General features: G+C 54.1%; 1 protein-coding gene across 1 annotated transcript in view; it reads right to left on the reverse strand.

Moving 5' to 3' along the window:
- The window catches only part of WDR1 (WD repeat domain 1), a 41,826-nt gene extending 23,276 nt beyond the window's left edge, over window positions 1-18,550 (reverse strand). Inside the window, exons 1-5 of the mRNA XM_047718883.1 lie at window positions 18,337-18,550; window positions 17,763-17,884; window positions 7,139-7,229; window positions 1,969-2,116; window positions 808-988 (exon numbers count right to left, since the gene is read on the reverse strand). Of these exons, the coding sequence (XP_047574839.1) occupies window positions 808-988; window positions 1,969-2,116; window positions 7,139-7,229; window positions 17,763-17,884; window positions 18,337-18,352 (558 nt within the window). The 5' untranslated portion in view covers window positions 18,353-18,550. The remainder of the gene's footprint in view (window positions 1-807; window positions 989-1,968; window positions 2,117-7,138; window positions 7,230-17,762; window positions 17,885-18,336) is intronic.
- Between the last annotated feature and the right edge of the window lie 2,357 nt (window positions 18,551-20,907).

Below are 20,907 nucleotides of genomic sequence, written 5' to 3' on the forward strand. Positions count from 1 at the left end.
AGTACTACCCCATGGGGAACTGCTGAGGAAGTGGCATCGTCCTTTCCAGCCACACCCTGCCTGGTTTATGAGTCACTGTGTTCAGTCATCAAAGTAAACAGTGGTCCTGCGGAGCCTCTTGAAGGACATTCTCTCATTTAATCCTCGATGAGGTAGGACTGAGAACTGCTCTAGACCCGTGGGCAGCTGTGCAGTTAAGTTCATGGTTAAAATGCACTATTATTGATACCCCCACACCCACCTTGCAGATAGGAAAAGTGAGGCTGAGGTTCAGACCCTTGTCCCAACCAGGGAGCAGGAACAGAGCTGGGGCACTCTGCTAAGGTGTTTCGACATGTGTCTTCCACAGGCAAAACATCTAACTCTCATTGAGTGTCACATTCCAGCTGTGACCCTGCCCTCATCATCTCACCAGAGGAGACGAATCTGGTGTCCCTGTAAGCTCACCAGCAGGTCTTGAGTTGGCAGAACCAGAGCCAAGCCTGGGCCACCCCTTTCTGACAAAGCTCCTCTAGGCCAGGATGCTTCCCTGGTCACAGGCCATCAGAGGTCCGCTCATTCACCCCACAACCCCAGAAACACACACATCTCCCAGGGCGGGTCCCTCCTTGCCAGAAGCAGCCCTTCCGGCCTGAGGGCAGGGCCACGTTGGCCTGGGGCTAGTGTGCTGTCCCACCATCACAGGACGTTCCCCTGCAAACCCCACTTCTGTCTATACACCACAGCATAAACGGCACGTGCTCACAACCCCGCAAGTCTAGACTGCTGGTTTCACGTGCAAACCATCCCAGGAGGACTTCCACTTACGCCAATTGTGAACTTGAACTTGAATGGTGGCCCCTCAAAGAATGCAGCACAGTTATCATCACTGCCCGTGGCCAGCCGGTAGGGTCTGCTCTGCTTGATGTCCACACTGTTGATGACTTTGTTGTGTCCCGTGATCTCACCCACGGAAGAGCCACTGTCCCACAGGAAGACAGCTCCAAACCTTCACCCAGAGAGTCACAGGAAGAAAACAATCAACCTGGGGACGGTTGATGAGATGTGGGCAGCTGCAAGGCTAGTACGTGGGGTGGTACAGTGCGGGGATGCTCACAGCCACACCTTCATGCACATTCGCGAAAGGAGCCAAAACCGGAGACACCGTGGTTTTGGCTCTGTGCGGTGCTGGTCAAAGAATCCGAGAATAAGTAGCTCTGGGAAGGGACTGGATGTCTGCATCTGTATGACCCAGGGCCAACGAGTCTCCCATGTGGAAGGTCCCTTAGAAACACCTGCTGGGGAACAGCCCTGTGGCTTCTCGGTTTCCTAGTGGCTGTACTGGGCAGGACCAAGGTAATCAGTAGCCACCACCCCCTACCAGAAAGGAGACGATGCCCTGCTCTCAGCTGGCATCTGGTAAGTACATACTGCAGGGGATCCTCCTTGTGTCTGGAGGCAAACTGAATTCTTAAGACCAACAGGATGACCTGAAAAACTGGCAGAACTAACCCCTGCCAGAACATGCATTAAAAATAGCCTCTGAGTAAGGGAGACGAGATGTGTGCCTGCCACGTCCGAGTGCCTGAAGCCGCCGTGGCGCCCTGGAGGGAAGCCTGCGCTGCGACACACCTACCCTGTCTCCACCGGGCCCCTCTTCCTTGGGAAGGTCACCACCTTTGGTGACGTACCCAGCTTCCCTGCAGCCAGGTATGGCTGCTGGCATTCGGGGAAGGACCCCAACAGAGATCGGAGCTCCCTTTCCCCTCCTCATTTCCTGCTGCCTAGAGTGTGGGCACGACAGCTGGCGCTCCAGGTGAGGGGCTAAGGATGTCAGAGACTGAAACAGAAGGGCCTGGCCCCATGGGGCCTCAATATACACTGGTCCAAGCTGGCCCAGAGGTCACTGCTCCCCTCCCAGCTGCAGCACCCACAAAGAGAGCAAAGCCAAGACACACGGGCAGGGAGGCGCCAAGGCCAGAGACTCACTTCTCCCTTCCTTCCCCGACCACTGCGATCCTCTTACTGTCTTCTGTCCAAGCAATGTCCTTGATCTTCCCCGCGAAAGGCTGATACTCATACTTTAAGAGGTGCTCCTTCTGCGTGGTATCCCAGATCCTCAGCTTTCCAGATACATCTGTGGGCACAAAGGGTGGCGACAGCCGTGATCATCCCTGGGCCTGGGTGATGTGGGCACGAGGCGTGCCCGTCCAGCAGGGCCCGGGGGCTCCACTGCCCCAGGCGGCATTTCAAGTGAGCACAATGGGCCACTGGCCCATCAGAATATGCGGCCTGTGAGGCCCGCTACTGGGTCCCTGCAGCTCACCAGCCACTCCCTGGACAATAAGCCCTGTGTGGGCACCAGAGCACTGAGGCACACAGAGGCACAGCCCAAGGCGTCAGGCAGCTGTCTGGGTCTGATTCTAGTCTCCTCGCAGGGGCATCTAAATGGCGTAGGGGGATCGGGCACCTTTCTGAACGCTTGATACTCAGTTTCTTCGTTTGCAAAATGGGCCAAGACTAGTGACAGCCGCCTCTCCCGAACAGTGGCTGTGCTAACGGAGTGGAGCTGTGTGCGGCTGGTGCATGCCGGGACTTGCTTGCGGCCCCCGCCTGGGCTCCATTCCAGCTACTCGCCTGCATCCCCCGCATCTACAGTGACGCACCCCCCGACGGCCCAGACGCGTGAGGTGAGCGCAGGAGCCTTGTGGGAGGCGTGCAAGGTGGGTGCAGGCAGGCAGAGTGGTGCTCCAGACAGAAAGCCACGCCTCTCCTCGGGGATGAGTAACCAAGTGACATGGGAGCCGAGGGAGAGGCACACCCCTCCCTTCCAGGCAGGATCCCGTCACCAAGATCTGAGACTGATCCCCACACAGCCCTTTCCAAAAGAGCACCAAATTCCCAAATTAGCACAAAGATGGAGGATTTTACACTAACTCCTCAGGCTTAAATCCATGGCCCAGATTGGGCTTGGGGGGGGGGCAGTCTTCCCAGGAGGGAGGCTCCGGGGCTTCCTAGGGTCCCCAGGCCCCTTTAGCACGTCACATAGACCCTCCCGCTGCTCTGTGAGCACAGGTCCTGTCCTCTAGCTCAGGGCACAGGGCTGAGGTAGGTGAAGGCTTCCTGGGGCTCTGAGGGCATTAAACAACACCCTACACCTAAAGCTGCGCCGACCAGAGAGGGAGGACAGGGCCACCTCGGGGGCGGGGGGGGGCGGCTACTGAGAAGTGACGCGAATCAGCACATGGAAAATCTAAGACAAGCGCTGGATACACAGCAGGCGCCCTCTGCAAGCTGGTCATCACTAGCCAGCGAAGGAACTAAGGGCCACCAGAGACGCTGCCTCATGAGCAAACAGCTGGGCCCACAGTCCGCAGGGCAGACAAGGGAAGACTCGCTGCCATGTGAAGAGCACGACCTGAGGGGCCCTGGGGGTGCTGGGCCTCTCTGGGTCAGGTCCAGGAAGGCTGCCTGGACGAGGGCAGTTGCAAAGATGACCTGGAACTAGTTCAGTCTCTAGTGAACAGGCCAGCAGGAAAGGAAAGAGGCAGAGGCTGTAATACCAGGAGCGGAGCAGTGTGTGTGCAGGAAGGACATGTGTGCACACAGTATCACACGTACGCTCACGCACACACCAAGCCATATTGTCAGCTGGGCTCAGACCGGTCCACGTGGCTCTAAAGTCCGGCCCCATCAGCGTCTATAGCTCAGGCTGATCGTATCCCACCTTCTTGGCCAGGATGGAGCCGGCCACCCCCTTCCCGCTCCCAGGTGGGTGCGGGGCACTCAGACTCCTCTCTGGGCTGGGAACCAGCTATTTATCCCATGGCCTCCCCACCAGACCCTCCACCTCCTGTGTGGGCCCTGCTCGTCTATTTAATCCTCCTTTTGTTTCTCCTGAGGCGAGCGGACAATGTCACATTACTTTCAGGTGTACAACCCAGTGACCTGACAAGTTCCTAAGTTACGCTATGCACAGCACGAGGGTAACCACCATCCATGCTGACATCACTACTACTACATCTGCGACTGTGTCCCCGGACAGCGTCCTTCTTTCCCCCGACTCGCTCATTCCACACCTGGGAGCCTGTGTATCCCATTGCCCCCATCCCCGCCCCTCCCCTCTGGCAACCATCGTGTATTCTCTATATTTATAGAGTCTGATACTGCTTTTATTTATCCTTTTTCCCCCCTAGATTCCACTCTTAAGTGGAATCATATGGCCTTTGTCTTTCTCAGGCTATTTGACTTACTCTAACATCCTCTTGGGCCTCCGTGGGGTCTCAGATGGCATGGGTTCATCCTTTTTTACGAACGCATCGTGATTCCATTGTATATGTGCACCACGTTTTCTGTATCTGTTGCTCTATTGAGGGACGCTTAGGTTGCTTCCATACATTTAGTTCTTTTTGGGAAGCAGCTAGAGCCAGGAAGAGAAAGTGGGACTTGGGGACCAGGCGCTCGGGCCCCACTGACAAGGGCAGCCCCTGTGCAGCCAGAAGATCTGATCAAGTGTCCATGGGTGCTGAGCCCTGTGCTGAGTGCTGGGGACACAACAAAGACACCTGCTCAGGGGCAGAGGACACCTGCAAGAAGCCAGAGATGATGGGGAGAGAGTTCCTTCTGTCCCCTCACTGGGAAGGCATTTCCCCCTCCAGATAACACATCACACCAAGGGGAGCAGTCTGAGCCCGCACTCTGCCCACACTCCCCAGCAGCTTAGCAACATGGGCGGCAACAGGGAGTGAGGTGGGTCTTCCAGTGCCCACGGAGGCCTCTGCTCGCCAGCTCTGCAGCCTGGCCTCTCTTCCTACGTTCCTCACCTGAGCAACCCTCCTGTTCTCCTCTCCTCTGGGCAGAGGCCCCTCTCCTAGGAAGCCTGACTCTCTGTGGCCTGGGTGCACTGCTCTGAGGGCAGCCTGGGATTCAGAGCCCTGGTGGGTACTCAAGGGACGGAGCACAGAGCATAGACTAGTGGCATCAAAATTACCCAAGGAAGACACAGCTAGAAAAAGGGAACTGGGTTTGCCTTGGGAATGGTTCTAAACAAGAAAACATGACACCATGGGCCATGTCAACCCAAGGGCAGACTGACCATTTTGCTCAGGGCTGGGGATCCAGTCTCTGGCATGAGCTCCTTACACAGGAGGCTTTCCAGAAGGTTCATTCAGTAGACACAGACCATTCAGACTCACAGAAACCTATAGGTCCCACAGAGGGCTGGAACCCCATCTGGGAGCAAGCCACAGGCCTCCTGAGGTACTGGGATCCCTGCCCTAATGTGGGGAACTCCAGGTACCAGGTAACCCACTTAGCCAGAGAGCAAAGCCCTTTCTCAGCCTCCCTCTCTCTCCCTCCCAACTATGTACAACCATACTATTTTTAGCCCAGCACCTAATCTCTGCAATGAAGGTTTCCTTCTCTTCACTCGATTCAAGGGACCAGCTCGCTAGAAAAGTAAATGTGATCTCTGCCCAAAAGCACCTAGATCTGCATGTAGCCCAGACCTCCCTCAGTTCCTCCGCCAAATCAGGGCGCCTTTATGAGAGCAGAACGTCCAACTGACCCTTTATTTCTGTGGACTGTCCTTTGCAACGGTCTCTGTGCCGGGCTTCCTCATTGATTTAGCACTAGGATCTGAAGAACCCAGACTTCTGGCTGGTGGAGGGCCCTGCTCCGGGACGTGGACTGCAGGCCTGGGCTCCCACGTGCTTCAGCAGCTGGGCCTGCAGCCCACGCGCCAGGGTAGGGAAGCCGTGCCAAGCAGGCAGCGGGGCCCTCGCCAACCACACTCCTCTTCTGAGAAGACATGATTTTAAAAGGGTCACATCTTGGGGCTTTCAAGGAAAAGGTATTTTGCTGGCAAGCAGGGCTGGCCAGAAAAAAAAGAAAATCACACGGCTAAAATAAACCAAGGCATATAAATTAGAGCAAGTTTTATAGATCGAGTTGGAGTGAGTCTAAACACCAACATCGTTAAGTGCCCACGTTGGGCCACACTCATGGCTAAGCCCTTCACACACAAGCCTGACTGCCGGCTTTAGCCATCAGCCAAGCACGCCTGTCTCTCTGGTGTGTCCCAGGTTTAGTGGCAGACACCCTGGTCACAGGCTATCAGGAGGCCACCAGCATAAGACGGTCCTTGGCATTGCACACACACTGCGGCTCAGGATTCTGTCCGGCTTCTCGGAGAGGAAACCAAGGCCCAGGAAGGTAGCTATTCCAAGCAGGCTGCACAGTGAGTTAGGGATGAACCGTGCAGGGACAGGTCCCCACATGCCTCCCACGCAGGGGCGGAGAGCAGTGCAGACCAGCCACGGGGCATGTGAACCCCAGCCCTTCTCTTTTGCCCAGCAATTTGTTCCTCTCTGCTGCTCTCTGGGGAGGCTGACCAGGCCCAGGCCCACAGCAGCTCACTCACTTGGCTTTCCCTGTGGCTGGAGACAGGGCTGGGCACTGGTAAAGCAGCCAGTCGCTATCTGTGAGAGTGCAAACGAGGGAATGAGTGAGTCAACGGAGGGGGGCGGCGCACACCCGCTGCCTCCCCTTCTCATCTGTAAATGGTGAAAGATCTGCCTCAAAGAAGTAGGTGAACAAAGCATCCACCATGGTAAAGACCCTTCTGTCCCTCCTCCCAGCCAGCCTCCTGCAGAGCCACACAAAAGCATGGCTGGAGAGAGCAGAGGGCCTGAGCAAGCCCAGGGAAATGGAGCCTTTGCCTGAGGCCGGCATTGGCAGGGACTGGGAAGGGAGCAGCTAACGAAAAAAGGTGACACAAGACGGTGCTGCAACTCAGAAAACACACACACACACACACACGCGCGCGTGCACACTATGAGCTCCTAAACATCATGATACAGCTACTGCAAAGGCCTCTGGCCAATCTCACATGAGCATTTCTGCTGACCTCTGAGTTGGAACCAGCTGGAACACCGCCAGCCATGAAGTTCTGCAACGGGGCTTTTTGGTGGCTTGTACTTTCCTTGTCAGCCCCAAACGAAATTAATCAGACTGGCACCACCTGCTGCACCCCTTCCTGCACCCCTTCCTTTACACTTCCCCTGCCCCTCCTCCCACCACCCTGCAGCCAGGAGTCCAGGTGGGCTGGGGAACTCCTGGGCCACACCCCCACATCCCAGCCAGGCACACACACAGGTACCTCCGGAGGCGATGTAGAACCCGCTGGGTGCATACTTGGCCACGACGACCTGATGGGCGTGCTCCGTGTAGATGTCAGCAAGGGCTGGGTTCTGCGGGGAGGAGACCAGAATGAACACAAGGAACGCAGCAGCAGTCAACTGCTTTTCCCTCTCCCGATGAGCGGATTCAGGGGCTAAAAATAACACACGCACGAACATCTAAGTCAAAACCTCCATAAAGAAAAATCCCAGCAGTATGACTCCCTGCCCACACACCCAGTGCCTGCCTGCCTGCCTGTCTTCGGGTGATAGAAATCGAAGTAGTTTTAACTCTTTCTCTTTAGTCTGCAGCTGTGGAAGTGGAGATGCTTGTCTTTCCTTTGCTTTTCTGCACCTGACACAGTACAAATACGTACCTGTAAGATACACTCAAGACAAGTTTCATGGGAGAAAAGTCTACCATTCTCTCTTCCTGGTGGGGAGCTTCCCAGAGTCAGGTATGTGCTGGTTTCCCTGTTCAGAATCAGCTCTGCCCCGGACGCCAAGCAGTGGATGGCCCGAAACAGAGCCCTGGCTCTGAGCTCCAGCAGCCTGGTGGGGCGCAGCACTGGGAGCCTACCCCTGTCACAACCTTCACCGGGAAGTGTGGACTTTACCACCTGCTTCATAGGCCAGATGGAAGGCTGGCTGGACTCATAGCGAGAACAGGGTCGGCGTCCGGGACCACTACTTGCCAAGAAGGTTCTCATATCTGATTTACCAGAGGAAGACTGCGGCACCCCCACTTTCACACACACTTAAGCGGCCTCAGCAAACTGGAAACACATACACTGAGATGCTCCTGATCTGTCTCAATGGCTGGGCTTTCTTTCTGGAGGGAATAAAGACTCGGTCATCTACTCCCCATTCCTGCTGTCAGGTTTCTATGAACCAAGCGCTCTTCAAAGAGGCCACATCCCTCTGGCTGGAGGCTGAGGACACATCAGGCTCCAGTGTGGACACTCTGCTTTCTAGAGGTGGCTGCTGCAGGAACATCTGGCCTGATGCCCAGCTGCCCCCACTGCTCTCCAACCTGACCGCAAGGTCAGAGGCCTGCAATTTTCTCAGCCTTCCGGCCACAGGATCCCCAGCCCCTGACTCTACCAGACTGAGACCAGAGAAGCTGACCCTAAATTCTAGCCCCACCCACCACCAGCCACCTCTGGTGTCCCTGTTGGCGTTCCCCTGGCTGGCCAGGACCATCCCACCTGCCCTCTGATCCCTACTTACAAGGCTTAACTGCAGGGCCACTTCCTGCACGAAACCTCCTATGCCCCTTAAATCATTTACCTTGTTCCCTAAGGTACTCAGGACACACAATGCAGGTATTCCCTGCTTTTACAAAGTTTGCCACTATGCCACTTTGTTTTTCCACAAGACCTACATTAATACTGGTTTTCAGTAACCGAAAGCAAGCCACACAGGATTTTCACTTTCATGTAAAAAGGCAAAAAGCCGAAACAGCATTTAGCCCTGTTTCTGTGGTGAGATGAGCTGGTCTGGGGTAGCCGGCACCCTGGAGCAGCGAGGGGTGACTCCCAGCTCCTTCCCTGGGAGCCACACTCAGCACCTCGGTATCAAACAGCCAGAGCTCCAAGCCGTGTCTGGGAGCACCTGGGCTCTCCATTTATTTCATGCATCTGTTAGCAAGACATGTCCTAAGGTATCAGAAAAGCCAGGAGAGGTGATTTTTGGGGGGCGTCTAAAAACACTCTATACTCTTTTTCATATAAAGTAATGGTAACTGCCTCTTTGCTTTAGGCCATTTTGGCTCACGTGAGGTTTCAAAGAACGCTCTGGTTTTGGATAGTGGGGAAACCTGAAGTCCCAAACCTTCTTGTCATCACTTCCAATTAGTTTTTCTGCGACCTGCTTCAAGTGCATTTATCTCTTCGGCCATCAAAGGAGTTCACAGATAGCCAGTGGTCAATAAATGTTTTTTTTTGGCGGGGGGCGGTTACAAAGTCCTTTTCACCCTAAGACTTAACACTCGGCATTAATGTGATGTAGTGAGCATTTGATATACATGCTTCATAAACTGATCCATCTCGGAATAAACAATTACTAATAAAATTAGAAGGGTGTCAGGTACTCAAAACAAGATGTCATAAATGGCAGAGAGCCATACGCAAAGGTGCTTGAGATCTTTAGCCTTTTGGGAAAAGCAAATGGAACTACAGGAAGATACCGCTCCATACCCACTAGAATCAGGAAGATCGAAGACTGATGTCACCAAATGCTGGCAAGGACGGGGGCGCAGTGTACTGGGAAGTTTCCGTGTGGCTGGTGGGAATGCAAAATGGTGGAGCTGGAAAACAGTCTGGCTGGTGATTCATGAGATTAAGCATATACTTACCACACACCAAACATGCAATCCCGCCCTTCGGTATTTACCCAAGAAACCAAAGCACACGTCCACAAAAAGATACACATACCTGAAGGTTTATAGTTGCTTTACTCATTAACAGCCCAAATTAGAGAACAAGCCCAATGTCTACCAACAGACACTGAAGAAATACCACCCTATATCCACAGTGGAACACGCCCGGGCAACCAAGGGGGCATACACTAACACGCCCAGCAACACCAGTGAACCGCAAAGGCATTACGAAAAAGTCAGACACAAAAGACAACACTGGGTTGCAGGACTCCTTTCTTATGACATTCTAGAAAAGGCAAACTTAAAGGGACAGAAAGCAGACTGGTCCTTTCCAGGTGTTAGGTATGGAGGGAACCCACCGACGGCTTAAGAGAGCCCTTCTGGAAATCACTGTGGTGGTGTTTATGGGGCTGTATCCGTCCCATTGAGCAGCAGATAAATCTTGCTGTATCTAAACTAAGCCTCAATAAAATGAAGATGCCTAGTATCCATTAACATCTGTCGAATCCAATTCATTCCAGCCCAGATTAGTGCTTCTCATCCTAACACCCCAACATGGACAAAATCCCTTGCAAAGAAGCGGGCCAAAAGTGGTCTGTGGACAGGCCACCCGCCCCTGAGATCCTTTCCAGGTGTGTTTCAAGGCTGAGAGGGGTCTTACATTCTACACTGGGGGGGGGGGGGCACCACGAGCCCATTTTACAGATGAGAAACCATCCCATGGGCAACTGACCACCCATGCTGGCACTCATCCCCACTGGGCTCTGCTTTTAAAAGGGTGGGCATGTGAGACGAGTAGGCACTGGTCCTGGGAGAAGTTCTGCCCCTAAACATTCCTTCCCCTAAATGGTCAGGGTGGTGAGTCCAGGGGCGTGAAACACGCAAGGTCATCCCCAGCAGGCTCAGCTCCAGAATCCTGGGCTGGATACGACATCTCTCTTGTCTGAACTACAAATACAACTAAGCCAGCGAGGGAGGGGGCCAAATTCTCCAAACTGAGCATAATGACCTCATCTGGGTCCGTTGCAAACTCCCCACCTCGGCTTAGTACACACAAGGAGGCTGGCTATTAGAAGCAGAAATGATAGCTCTGCCATTCCCACTGTCATCCTGCCAGTTCAGGCTCATTCCAGATCAGCTAAGGCCACAAGGCACCAACATCCCCCCCCATAGCTGGCGGCAGCTCCCCTCATTTGCCCTCCCTCTCCTGCTGCCTCAGGCAAGGAGAATAGGACTTGGGTAATTTATTTGGGGCAGGACTAGGCAACAGGGGAAATGAGCCAGTGACGGGAAGAAAGCCAATTCCGGGTGCACCAAGGAATATTCCTGCTAGGGCAGGGGCTTCCCCTCCCTGGTGGCCTTGGGAGATGGTTCAGGACAGGCCTAACCCCACTGCCTCCACTTTTCTCAGACCCCCCCCCCCACAGGACCCCCACAGGTCTGCCCTTCCAGGCTAAGGAGCCGCTCCCTGGGCTGATGCCCTTATGGAGCCAAGGCCCCTTTACTCCCCAGGCCAACCTAGGGCTATAACAGAAGCACTCCCTCCCCCCACCACCTGCAGCTCCGAGTCTGGCAGGGGGCACTCAGCAACACTGCTAGGTGTTATAAGGTTATAAGGTTACCCTTATAACCCACTTCACAGGCAAAGAAGTTGCACACAGAGAACAGGATGTGTGCAAGGCTACCCGCCTGGTAAGCGGTGCGCCTGGGGACCTGAAGTCAGGTAAGGGTGTTTGTTCCTCAGTTCTATTCTCTTACCTGTGTTTGGTACCATCGTCAGCCTGATTCTCTGACTCAGAGGAGCACTTTAGTCTGGCCGACAGGTAAGGATGACAGGTAAGGATTCCAGAACTGCGTGGGGCCATTCAGCAGTCTGCTGCTCCCTGAGGGCCTGTCCCTTTTGCCTCCCAGCTCAATCCCTTCCCAGTGCAGCAAATCAAGCTGTAACACAGGGACCTCTGCACACAGGACATTGGCACCTTCCTTCCTGCCCTCCCCCTTTTCCTCTTGTCTGCCCAGAGCCTTACTGAGCAGTCCTGCGGAGAGTCTGGGGGAAGCTGCCCGGGGTCAGATGCAGCACCTCCTGGGGTCTGGTCCACATCTTTAAAAAGAGCAAGTCTTTAGGCAACATGGCGGTGGTGTTGCCTAGAGACTTGTGAGGAAGGCACTGTGGACCGTCACGGCTCAGGCAACCCTCTAGGGATACTTGTGAATGAACTCTTCTAAAGCCCACAATGACCCCATGACTATTCTCCCTACTCTTCCAGATCAGAAAACCAAACCAGTTAAAGTACAGTAAGTGCTCAGCCACTGCCCAGCACAAAACGTACTCAAGCACGAGGAGCTCCTCTGCCAGAGGCAGGGCTCAGGGCTGCCTGCTGGATTGGCACACGTCTGTGTTCCCTGCAGAACAGCTGAACATGGGCAGGGCTGGTGGGGAGGCAGGGAGAGGACTGGAGTACCCATGATGGGATGGTATGTGGTAGAGAAATTGCCATCTTCTGGGTAAGATCCCAGGGAACAGGGATAAAATCAGTGGGTAGAAGCTACTAGTAGGCTGACCAGAGCTTGAGGTCCAAGTCCTTCTACAGGGGCTATCACCACAACCAAAAGTGGGCAGCTTCCACCACTGGGACTTTTAGAAGAGAAGCAAAAAGAGCCCTCTTCACCCCAGCGTCTACATATCCTCTATAATGAGGCCCTATGGGGGGAAGATGGGTTGTGGGGGAACAGTCCAGGGGTCAGGACCGCACAGGGACCCAAATGGGCATCTCCAACCATTTCAGGGCAGGGTTGACTTCCACAACCCAAGAAGAACCAGTACCACCTTTCTGCTGTTCTCAGGGATGAGGCCATAGCCTTGGTTTTCTTTGTAACCTTGAAGGCCTTGATATCCCTCTCTATACCTCCAGGAACAGAAACGCCTAAGAAATGTATCAAAACCACGGACCCCCCTGCAGGAGCCCCTAACTGTGTGAGAGCACACAAGTCTAACTTCTAACCTTGGGGCACACTTGGCTTCCTGTCGAGATTCTCCCCCATCTCCACTTTCTCACTCCTCTTCCTGGAAAACTCTTACTCATCCTCCAAAACACAACTCAAATGTTCCCCTTCTCCAAAAACCTTCCCTGCTGCTCTGTGGCACAACTGGATCTTCTTTCTTGTTCCCAAATCACCCAGGACATTCTTTTAAAGTGCTTAACCAGATCATTAGAATGTTATCCACCAAGGGTAACAACATTCAATCTCAACACTACTGATACCGTGGGCCAGATAACTTGTAGCACAGCCCTGTGAATCGTGGGATGCTTGGCGACATGCCTGGCTTCTACCAAAATGACAGATACCCGTAGCACACAAAACATCTTCAGACGTTGCCAAATATCTTAGGGGATGGGGCTGGGGGGAAAATCTCCTCACAATCACGGATTTGAATCTTGGACACTGTGGTCACAGGCAGGGCTCAGCAAGACAAGCTTCGTGAATGTAGGAAACATTAAGAACCAAAGAACGGTTCTACCAAGTGCTGAGAAGCATTTGCTGGGTGTTTTCATCTTGAACCTCAAATCTTAGGTACAGAACAATCTCAACTACAGACTCAATCATATTACTAGTCTGCCTAACCTCTTAGTGGTTCTGGCAGCCTCTGACACAGGGCTGCCTGATCGCCCACAGCTAGAGCACCCCCACACCCAAGCTCCGACCCTGGAACTCTACAACCCTGTAGAGGCCCTCTTGCCCAAACCTGCCTCATTTGTCTGGCACCACAGCACCTGTGCTTCCTCAGGGTCAGCCCCATCCAGTTTCCAGAGTTGGTTTTCCCCACTAGACTGCGAGCTCTGTGAGGAAAGGCCCAGGGGCTCTGCTACAAAGCAGATGCTTGGTAAGTACTTATAACACGGTTCACTGGGGCTCGAGGTACAGGAGGTGGGAGGGCAGGGCAGTGGGGCAGGGATGGAAAAGGAAATGCCTATCCTGGGTCAGGTAACACTCAGGGAATCCCATGAGACTAGATGTGGGACAGCCAAAGCACCACGAAGTAAGTCACCACCGCGTCACTTGGGCTCCAGGCAGCCCCGTGGCCTGGTCTGAGCCTGTCTCCTCACTTCTTAAAGATCCAACCCCCAGGTCTCTCCTGGTTCAATCTCACAGGCATGTGTTGCCTACTCATGTGCCCGAGTGGTACTCCAACACACCACTCCCTCCTGCCACCTGGAAGCTTATGTCGCTCCCAAGACCACGAGCTCCATGGAGGACAGGCCTCCCCTGTATCTGGGCTCCCCACAGGGCTGGTGGTCATCCTGGACGTACAGCAGGGACTCAGGAGGCATGTGCAAATAGAAGGGACAATGTCTATCCCTATGGAGCCATCTGTCCCTTCGCAGACTCCCCCCACCCCATGGGGTGCACACGCACAGGTGGTCCTTCAGCACAGGACTGGCAGATCACCCCAGGACAAACTCAGCACTCACGTTCAACAACCCTGAACTTCACACTGTGCTTTGAAGCAGACTGTGTTGATCTGCAATATATCACTTCCTGGAATTGGATTTTATATACATAACTTTGTCAAACATACATATTTTAGTTCTACAATCTAGGGCCTGGACTGCTTTAAAAGCAAGCTCCAAACCTGCCCTTGTAGCAAATCTGCTGGCTGCTTTTGGCAGCTTTCGAGGGGCCTCTGCTGGGAAGCTCATATGCCAGAGCTGTTCTGTACAGGGACGTGATGCTGGGCAGCTCAGAATCCTGAAGAGCCTCCTTCACGGTCACCGGGAGTAACTCTTCCTGTCGTTGCAGAATTAGCAGGGGCAGTGGTCATGCCAGCCCCATGCTGAGAATATACCAGGTTCTCCCCTTCTGGTAGATAGCCACACCACTGCATACTTTAATTCAGGTGAGTTGAAAGAAAATAGGTAAGAAACATTCTTTTCCACGAGCTTATGAAGTGCCATTATTCTGGGTTCACAAAACAACTTTTAAGTCAACACAATGAGTGACGGCAGTGGTTCCGAGTGGGAAGGAAGTCATATGGGTACGGATACCTGTTTGGTTTGAAAGGAGGGGAATGCCACAAAACTGAGCTCCAGCAACCTCAAGCAAGCTGAGCTTTTTTAATTTCCAGGCAATAAAGCCTGCGACGGCTGCCTATTATCTCCATGACACAGATTCACTTTCAAGGCCTTTTGACCAATGGATAAACTTACTGAGCACCTGTTACGGGCCAGGTACTTTCCTGGGTGAGGACACAGCAGTGAATGAAACAGGGAAGAGCCAAGCCCTGCTTTCAAGGAGTTTCCAGTCCAGTCCCAGGAGATAGGCAGCTGCACACAGTCGTCGGATGGCCTGCCTGCTGGCTGGCTTTGCGTTAGCACGGAGGGGCAGAAAAGGCCAGGATGGGAGTGCTACGGAGTCCTATGCCCTGAGACAGATAGATGACAGATTTCAGAAAGAGCATGGAAGCAAGAGTGCCTGGAGCTGAGTGGGAAGGGTGGGGGAGGGAGGTTTGGGGGTGAGACCGGAAGAGACAGGCTAGATGGTGAGGCTGTATCAGGCATGGTAAGGCACAGCAAAGGGGCAATGGACACCATCTCGTATTTTAACATAACTGGTCCAGCTGAGCTCTGAGAGCAGACTGGAGGACAGCCACCTTGGAATCAAGAAGAACAGTTTGGGTTTTCTGTTTTGCAATCTGGAAAGGATGGTAGCTTGGAGGAGGGTGAAAAACATAACAGGTAGAAAAAAATGTCAGATTCTGAAGTTAGCTTGACAATAGACACTAGGATCCACTGACAAATGAACTATGGGACGGAAGAAAAAGAGGGAAATCCAGAAGTCCCAGGTTTGGGGCCCAAACGGCTGGAGAAATGGCACTGCTGTTTTGGGGGAAGGACACATGGGGAACCTCAATGTGGTTTGGACAGGCCAAGCAGACATCTGTTGGACATTCCTTGACCTAATTCCAATCTTTTCTTCTGGGTTTCCTCTCTTTCCCAAGCCTGTAATATAATCAGACCATCATCTTTCCTATTCCCTGAATGGTCATGAGAGTTCCCCATAGCTTTTTCCCAGGAATGCTGTACCCTATTAAAAATGGCGTCCATCTTTAACTGAGTACCAATGATCCCCCAACCCAAAAAGAGCCTAAGGGCCTAATTTTCACCCAGAACAGGAACACATCAGCAGCTTCCCATGCTGTCTGGGCCCCACAGAAACTTACAAATAGCTGGAAAAGAAAAGCAGACGCACCCTCAAGAGAGAATGGTGAACTCAGGTACCATTAAAAATAAAGACTTCCGAAGAGGGGTGCCTGGGTGGCTCAGTGGGTTAAAGCTCTGCCTTCAGCTCAGGTCCGCATTGGGCTCTCTACTCAGCAGGGAGCCTGCCTCCCCCCCCCTTCCTGCCTCTCTGCCTACTTGTAATGTCTGTCAAATAAATAAATATTTAAAAAACAAAAACAAAAACAAAACACCTCCGAAGAATGAGCAAACTAGGTTTCACAAGCAGGGGAATGTTTGCAGGGGGGTGGAGGTGCTTGTGTGCAGCTATGAATAATTCTCACTGGAAGCAGCTCCGAGGATCGGCCTCCTTCACCTTGCTGGCCTGACCCCTCTGCAGAGCAATGGGCCCACAGGACTGAAAGATGCGGCTGTTCAAGAACTTTCGTGGCACCCAACAAAGGGCAGGTACCTCACATGAGGCCCCCCACCTAGAAGCACATGTAGATTGCCATGACCCGTCCAGGAATTTTAGGGGCCAACTCAAGCGTTCCCCACCCTGTATATCCCTGAGAATGGTTTAGTCCATTTTGTTTGCTCAACTACAAGCAAGTACCTACTTTGGGCCATCAAACTTTTATTTACTCACAATCTCTGGACCGCACCCTGGGTATCTCCATCATTACCATCTAAGTCCCTGGTAAGGTTTCCCTCAGTTCTGGGTGAGGCCAGATCAGCTTTCTAGGAATCCGTGAGACTAGCACAGCAGAGTGTGGCACCTTCAGGGAGCATTCACACCTGCCCATCCCTTCGTTTGAGGTGCCCAGAAATCCAGGGCACCACTGCCAGAAACTGCCACTCGGAGCTTGGGCCTTCAGCAGAGGGATGACTGGCTGGCTTGCCCAGAGATAAGGGAAGCGCCAACAGCACCCCAGATCATGTAGAGCCCTCTCCTTTTACATGCAAGAAAAGCACGGCCCCCAGAGCCCCTTTACTCCCTTAGCCAGTTGTGAGGTCCCTGAGGGCAACTGCCTCTGATGAGCAACAATCCCGGCCCACCAGGGGTAATCACTTGCAACAGATGTGAATCTAAACTGACATCCCTTGGGAGCATGACCAATCAGAATCATCCACCTACATACTGTGCAGAGGCCCAACCCTAAGCACAGTGCAGGAGAACCCCTCCCCCCACAAATGGCTGTGCTGGTACTTCCACCTTCCCTCCCCCATACCGTAACTCGGCCTGAGGAAGGGAGAAGAAAGATTTCAGTGTGCAATCCCAGCAGTGGGGAGACCAAAAAGCAGACTGGGTCATTTCAGTAATTACAGAGAAGAATTTGCAAGGATTTCCCACGAAATTGGCTCAAGAAGCATTCTCAGCCTGGGTACAGGACGTCTGTCTAAATGATTCACGGGAATAAACTAGTTCTTGATTTTGCACTGGGGCTCACACCAGGTTGGAGTGCAGAGGTCTGAGCATGGGTCCTGCTGGCTCTGCCACACTGAGACCCTGGGTGTTAATAATGATCATACATAAGTACCATTTACCAAGTGCTGGGTGTGCGCCAGGCATGCTGGACTGGAGGGACACATCATCTCATTCAGCCGGCACAGCAGTCCGGGGAAGAGGGGGGAAGGGAGCCTCATCTCATCATCACTTCCATTTTACAGATGAGGACACTGGGATTCAGATGCCTAAGTCACCAATGGCCCCAAGGTCAAGCAGCTGCTGACTGGGTGTGTCTGATCCCCCAATCCAGAGCCCTGGTCTGAACTAATCCAAGCCTCAGTTTCCCCAGGAAGAGAGAGAAGAGGGCCTAAATAAGCCTGAAACAGTCTTCTAGGCTTCCGAGGTGTGGTCCCCAGGCTGAGGGGGCGTGGCGTTCTCACCCTCCCCAGGCTGCCGGGCGGGAGAAGAGGGGGGTAGCGGGGAGGGAGAATTAACCTGGGAATTGCACCCAGGGTCTGAACCCGCGCCTAGGGGGTAGGTAGGAAGGGGTTACTCACATCGATGTTCCTTAGAATGACGCACTTTCCATTGGTGTAAAGAAAATTGTTGCCCTTGGGGTCTCCGCCAATGATTTTGGAGACGCCCCTCTCCACCTGGGGGAGGCTGGCGAACACCTTCTCTGCGGAGACACAAACCAAGCAGGGCGCATTAGGGGCAGCCCCCACCTCGGCCCCCGGCCGAACTGACAACCGGGGGCCGGGAGCGGACGAGATAGGGGACCTGGACCGGTCTCAGCCGGTCACCTGTTGCCTCCACCGGGAGGGGCGGCCGCCACTTTGAAGGAGCGCAGGGGACCGCGCGACTTCCTGGTCCGCGTTCCCGACCAGGCCCTTCAGGAACGCGGGGGCTCCCACGGGCCCAGCCCGCAGCACCAACTTTGGGGCACCCCCTGGGCCGGGGATCGCCGCCGGGCGCCCTGAGGGCGGAGGAGCGTTCGCCCGCCCGCTCCCTCTCCCCTCCCCCGCGGCCGGGGACTCAGGCGGGCTGCCCGCGCCCCGCGCCACGCCGATGGCCGAGGGGGTCCGGCGGCGTGGACGCCCATCCCCGGGGGCACCGGGCCGCGGCACTTACTGATCTCGTACGGCATCCTCGCCCACTTGTTACCGCGCCGCGCTCGCTAAGACCTCCGGAGCCGCCCGCGCCGCGAAGCAGACTGGCAGAGGCCGGGCCAGGGACCCGGGGCCGAGAGGCGGCGCCGGGCGTGCCGGGCGCGGAGGGGGCGGAGGGGGCGGTCCGAGGCCGGGGCTCCGAGGCCGGCTCGCGCCCTGCCCTGCGCGCTGCCGCTGCGGACGCGCCGAACCCGGAAGCGCGGTCCCGCGCGCGGCTCGCCCCCAGCTTTGACCATATATAGTCAAGCGCTCGGCTCGGCGGCTGCAGCCCGCGTGAGGCTGCGCGGACCGGGCCGCCCCTCCCCCACCCCCGCGCGGGTCCCGCCCCGGAAGTGACGTTGCACGCGGCCTCGTAAAAATGCGGCGTGGGCAGCCAGCCGGCTCCGTGTCGGGTCGCTTCTGGGTGCTGCTGAGTTTGCGGACTGCAGGGTGGGCGGGCTGCTCCGGCCGCTCCAGGCTGAAGTGCGGGGGCAGCGCAACGCGCCAGCACGCTGTTGGGTGCGGGGGCCGTGCTGGGGAAGCCGTTTTCGACCCTGTGTTTGCGCAGCGGGCGTTCCCGGGCTGTTAGCTTTCCGGCGGAGTCGGGGCCCGCGCAGGGATTGCAAACAGTGCTTTTTCTTAAAAACATGCCTGAGTAGGAGTCGCCCTTCCTCTAAAGCAGCCGCTGGCAGCAGAGATTTCAGGGATATGCCTTGCTGGGCCAGAACTCTCTCATAACTTCCTTTAGAAACCTAAGAAGCCGAGGAGAGCGAAGGGCATGTAGGCTCTAGGAAAACCAGGATTTATGAGTCAGGAGGCAGAAAGAAAGGGGGAACTTCCACTTTTAAGATTAAGGCAGCGTGAAAATGGGAAAAGCGAGGGCTCTGAGATGCTGCTTTAAGCCTTTTTCAGTAGGGGGACACAGCTTTCCTGAGGGGCGGCTAAGTGAGGATATGTAAAGCACCTGTGGGTACTGAAGTCCAAGCTGAAAAACCTTTCTCTAATGTACTGGAAAGACCTGTTAGCTCTGTTTCCAGATCTACCCAGGTTAACCATTTCTTGCCTCCTTGACTGTTAGTCCCACAGAACCAAGGCTCACCTGGGTTATCGCAGGTGTTTGTTATGCGCCTGCTCAGCTCCTACCACCGTCCCCCACCTTCACCTCAGTCTGTTCTTCAGGTTGCAGCCTGTGTGTTCTATAAACTGAAACCTACTTCTCACCTTAAAGTTTATAGGAACTCCCAAGTCTCCAAGCTAAAGCCTTTAAGACTGCTGACTGGGCCCTAGGTAACAAGTCTCAGGGTTAGACTCCATCTACTGCTCTCCCCTGTACCTTTCTCTTGCACACTGTCTGCCTTGTTCCAGGAATGCCCCAAGATAAGCCTGCCCTAGGTCCTTGGCAATTTACTCTTCTCTCGGGAAGAAACTACTTGCTACAGTATCACTTGCTCAGTGAAGGTCCCCTTCCCTGACCACCTTATTTTAAATCCCAAGTTTCCAGCCCTTAGGAACATATTCCTGATATTAACTTTCCAGTGACTTGTCTAGAGTGTTCACCTGGCAGATGTTCAAACAGGTGACCCCGGTACCCCACGTGTGCCCTTTGATCAGGAAGCAGTGGCTGTGAAGGTAGTTCGGTGAAGGACCCTAGAAATGTTAAGTCTTGATATCAAATGGTGATTCCCGAAACAAGTGGTAGCTGTAACTCTGGAGAAACCAGGGTTTGATTATCAGCCCCTAATGAGACGGGTTCAGAACAGGTGGATTTAAAATCATCCCTGGGATATTTATGTAACAGAAGGACCCTCGTGCAAGTAAATCTAAGGCACCAGCCTTGAACTCTTGCAAGCTGGTAACCTTTAGCTCATGTACAAAGCCTTGTTGAACTTAGCGCTACTTCACAAGGAGACTAAAACTCAATGTAGAACATTCTCAAAACCCAGGTAGGAGGGTTTGCTGCTAGCCTAGGAAGTCTTATTGATCTGGGGGCTTGAAGTTTGGGTGGGGGTGGGAATGCTTCCCCTAGTTTAAAAACAAAGCAAAAACCTGTCTATGGATAGCAGGACAAGGCAGGAAGTTACAAGGTTGAAAGGGAAGAGGGACCCCAGTGCATTCTTCCTCTGGCTTGTCTCGAGGTTGGTATGCTTGGTTGTCTCTCAGCTATAAAGGCTCAGTAACACCTGAGTAGTATCAGCTGTGGCTAGCTGTCATTCTGGCACTTTTTCCTTGGGTTCCTCTACGTACACCTTTGTTGATACAACCAACAGCCTGCTTCCCCTCTCTAGGAGGGACCCTGGATGTCAGTATCCTGGTGGCTCCTTTTCTACATGTCTGTCCAGCTACTTCTCTCAACATGTCACCTGTTACCAACTGCCTCCCCAGCATCTCTCTAGGGAAGTCCCCAAGGCACTTCTTGAGATTAAACCTAAGACCACCCCCGCTCCCTCCTGCCATAGGGCTGTTTCTCTGAGGCCTCCCTTCCCATGGTGACCCTGTCTTTCTGGCTACTTTGGCTCCAGACCTTACCCAGCCCTGTCCTCACCCCCGCCCCCCC

This window comes from Lutra lutra, chromosome 2 (genome assembly GCF_902655055.1).
Source record: "Lutra lutra chromosome 2, mLutLut1.2, whole genome shotgun sequence".
Lineage (NCBI taxonomy): Eukaryota > Metazoa > Chordata > Mammalia > Carnivora > Mustelidae > Lutra > Lutra lutra.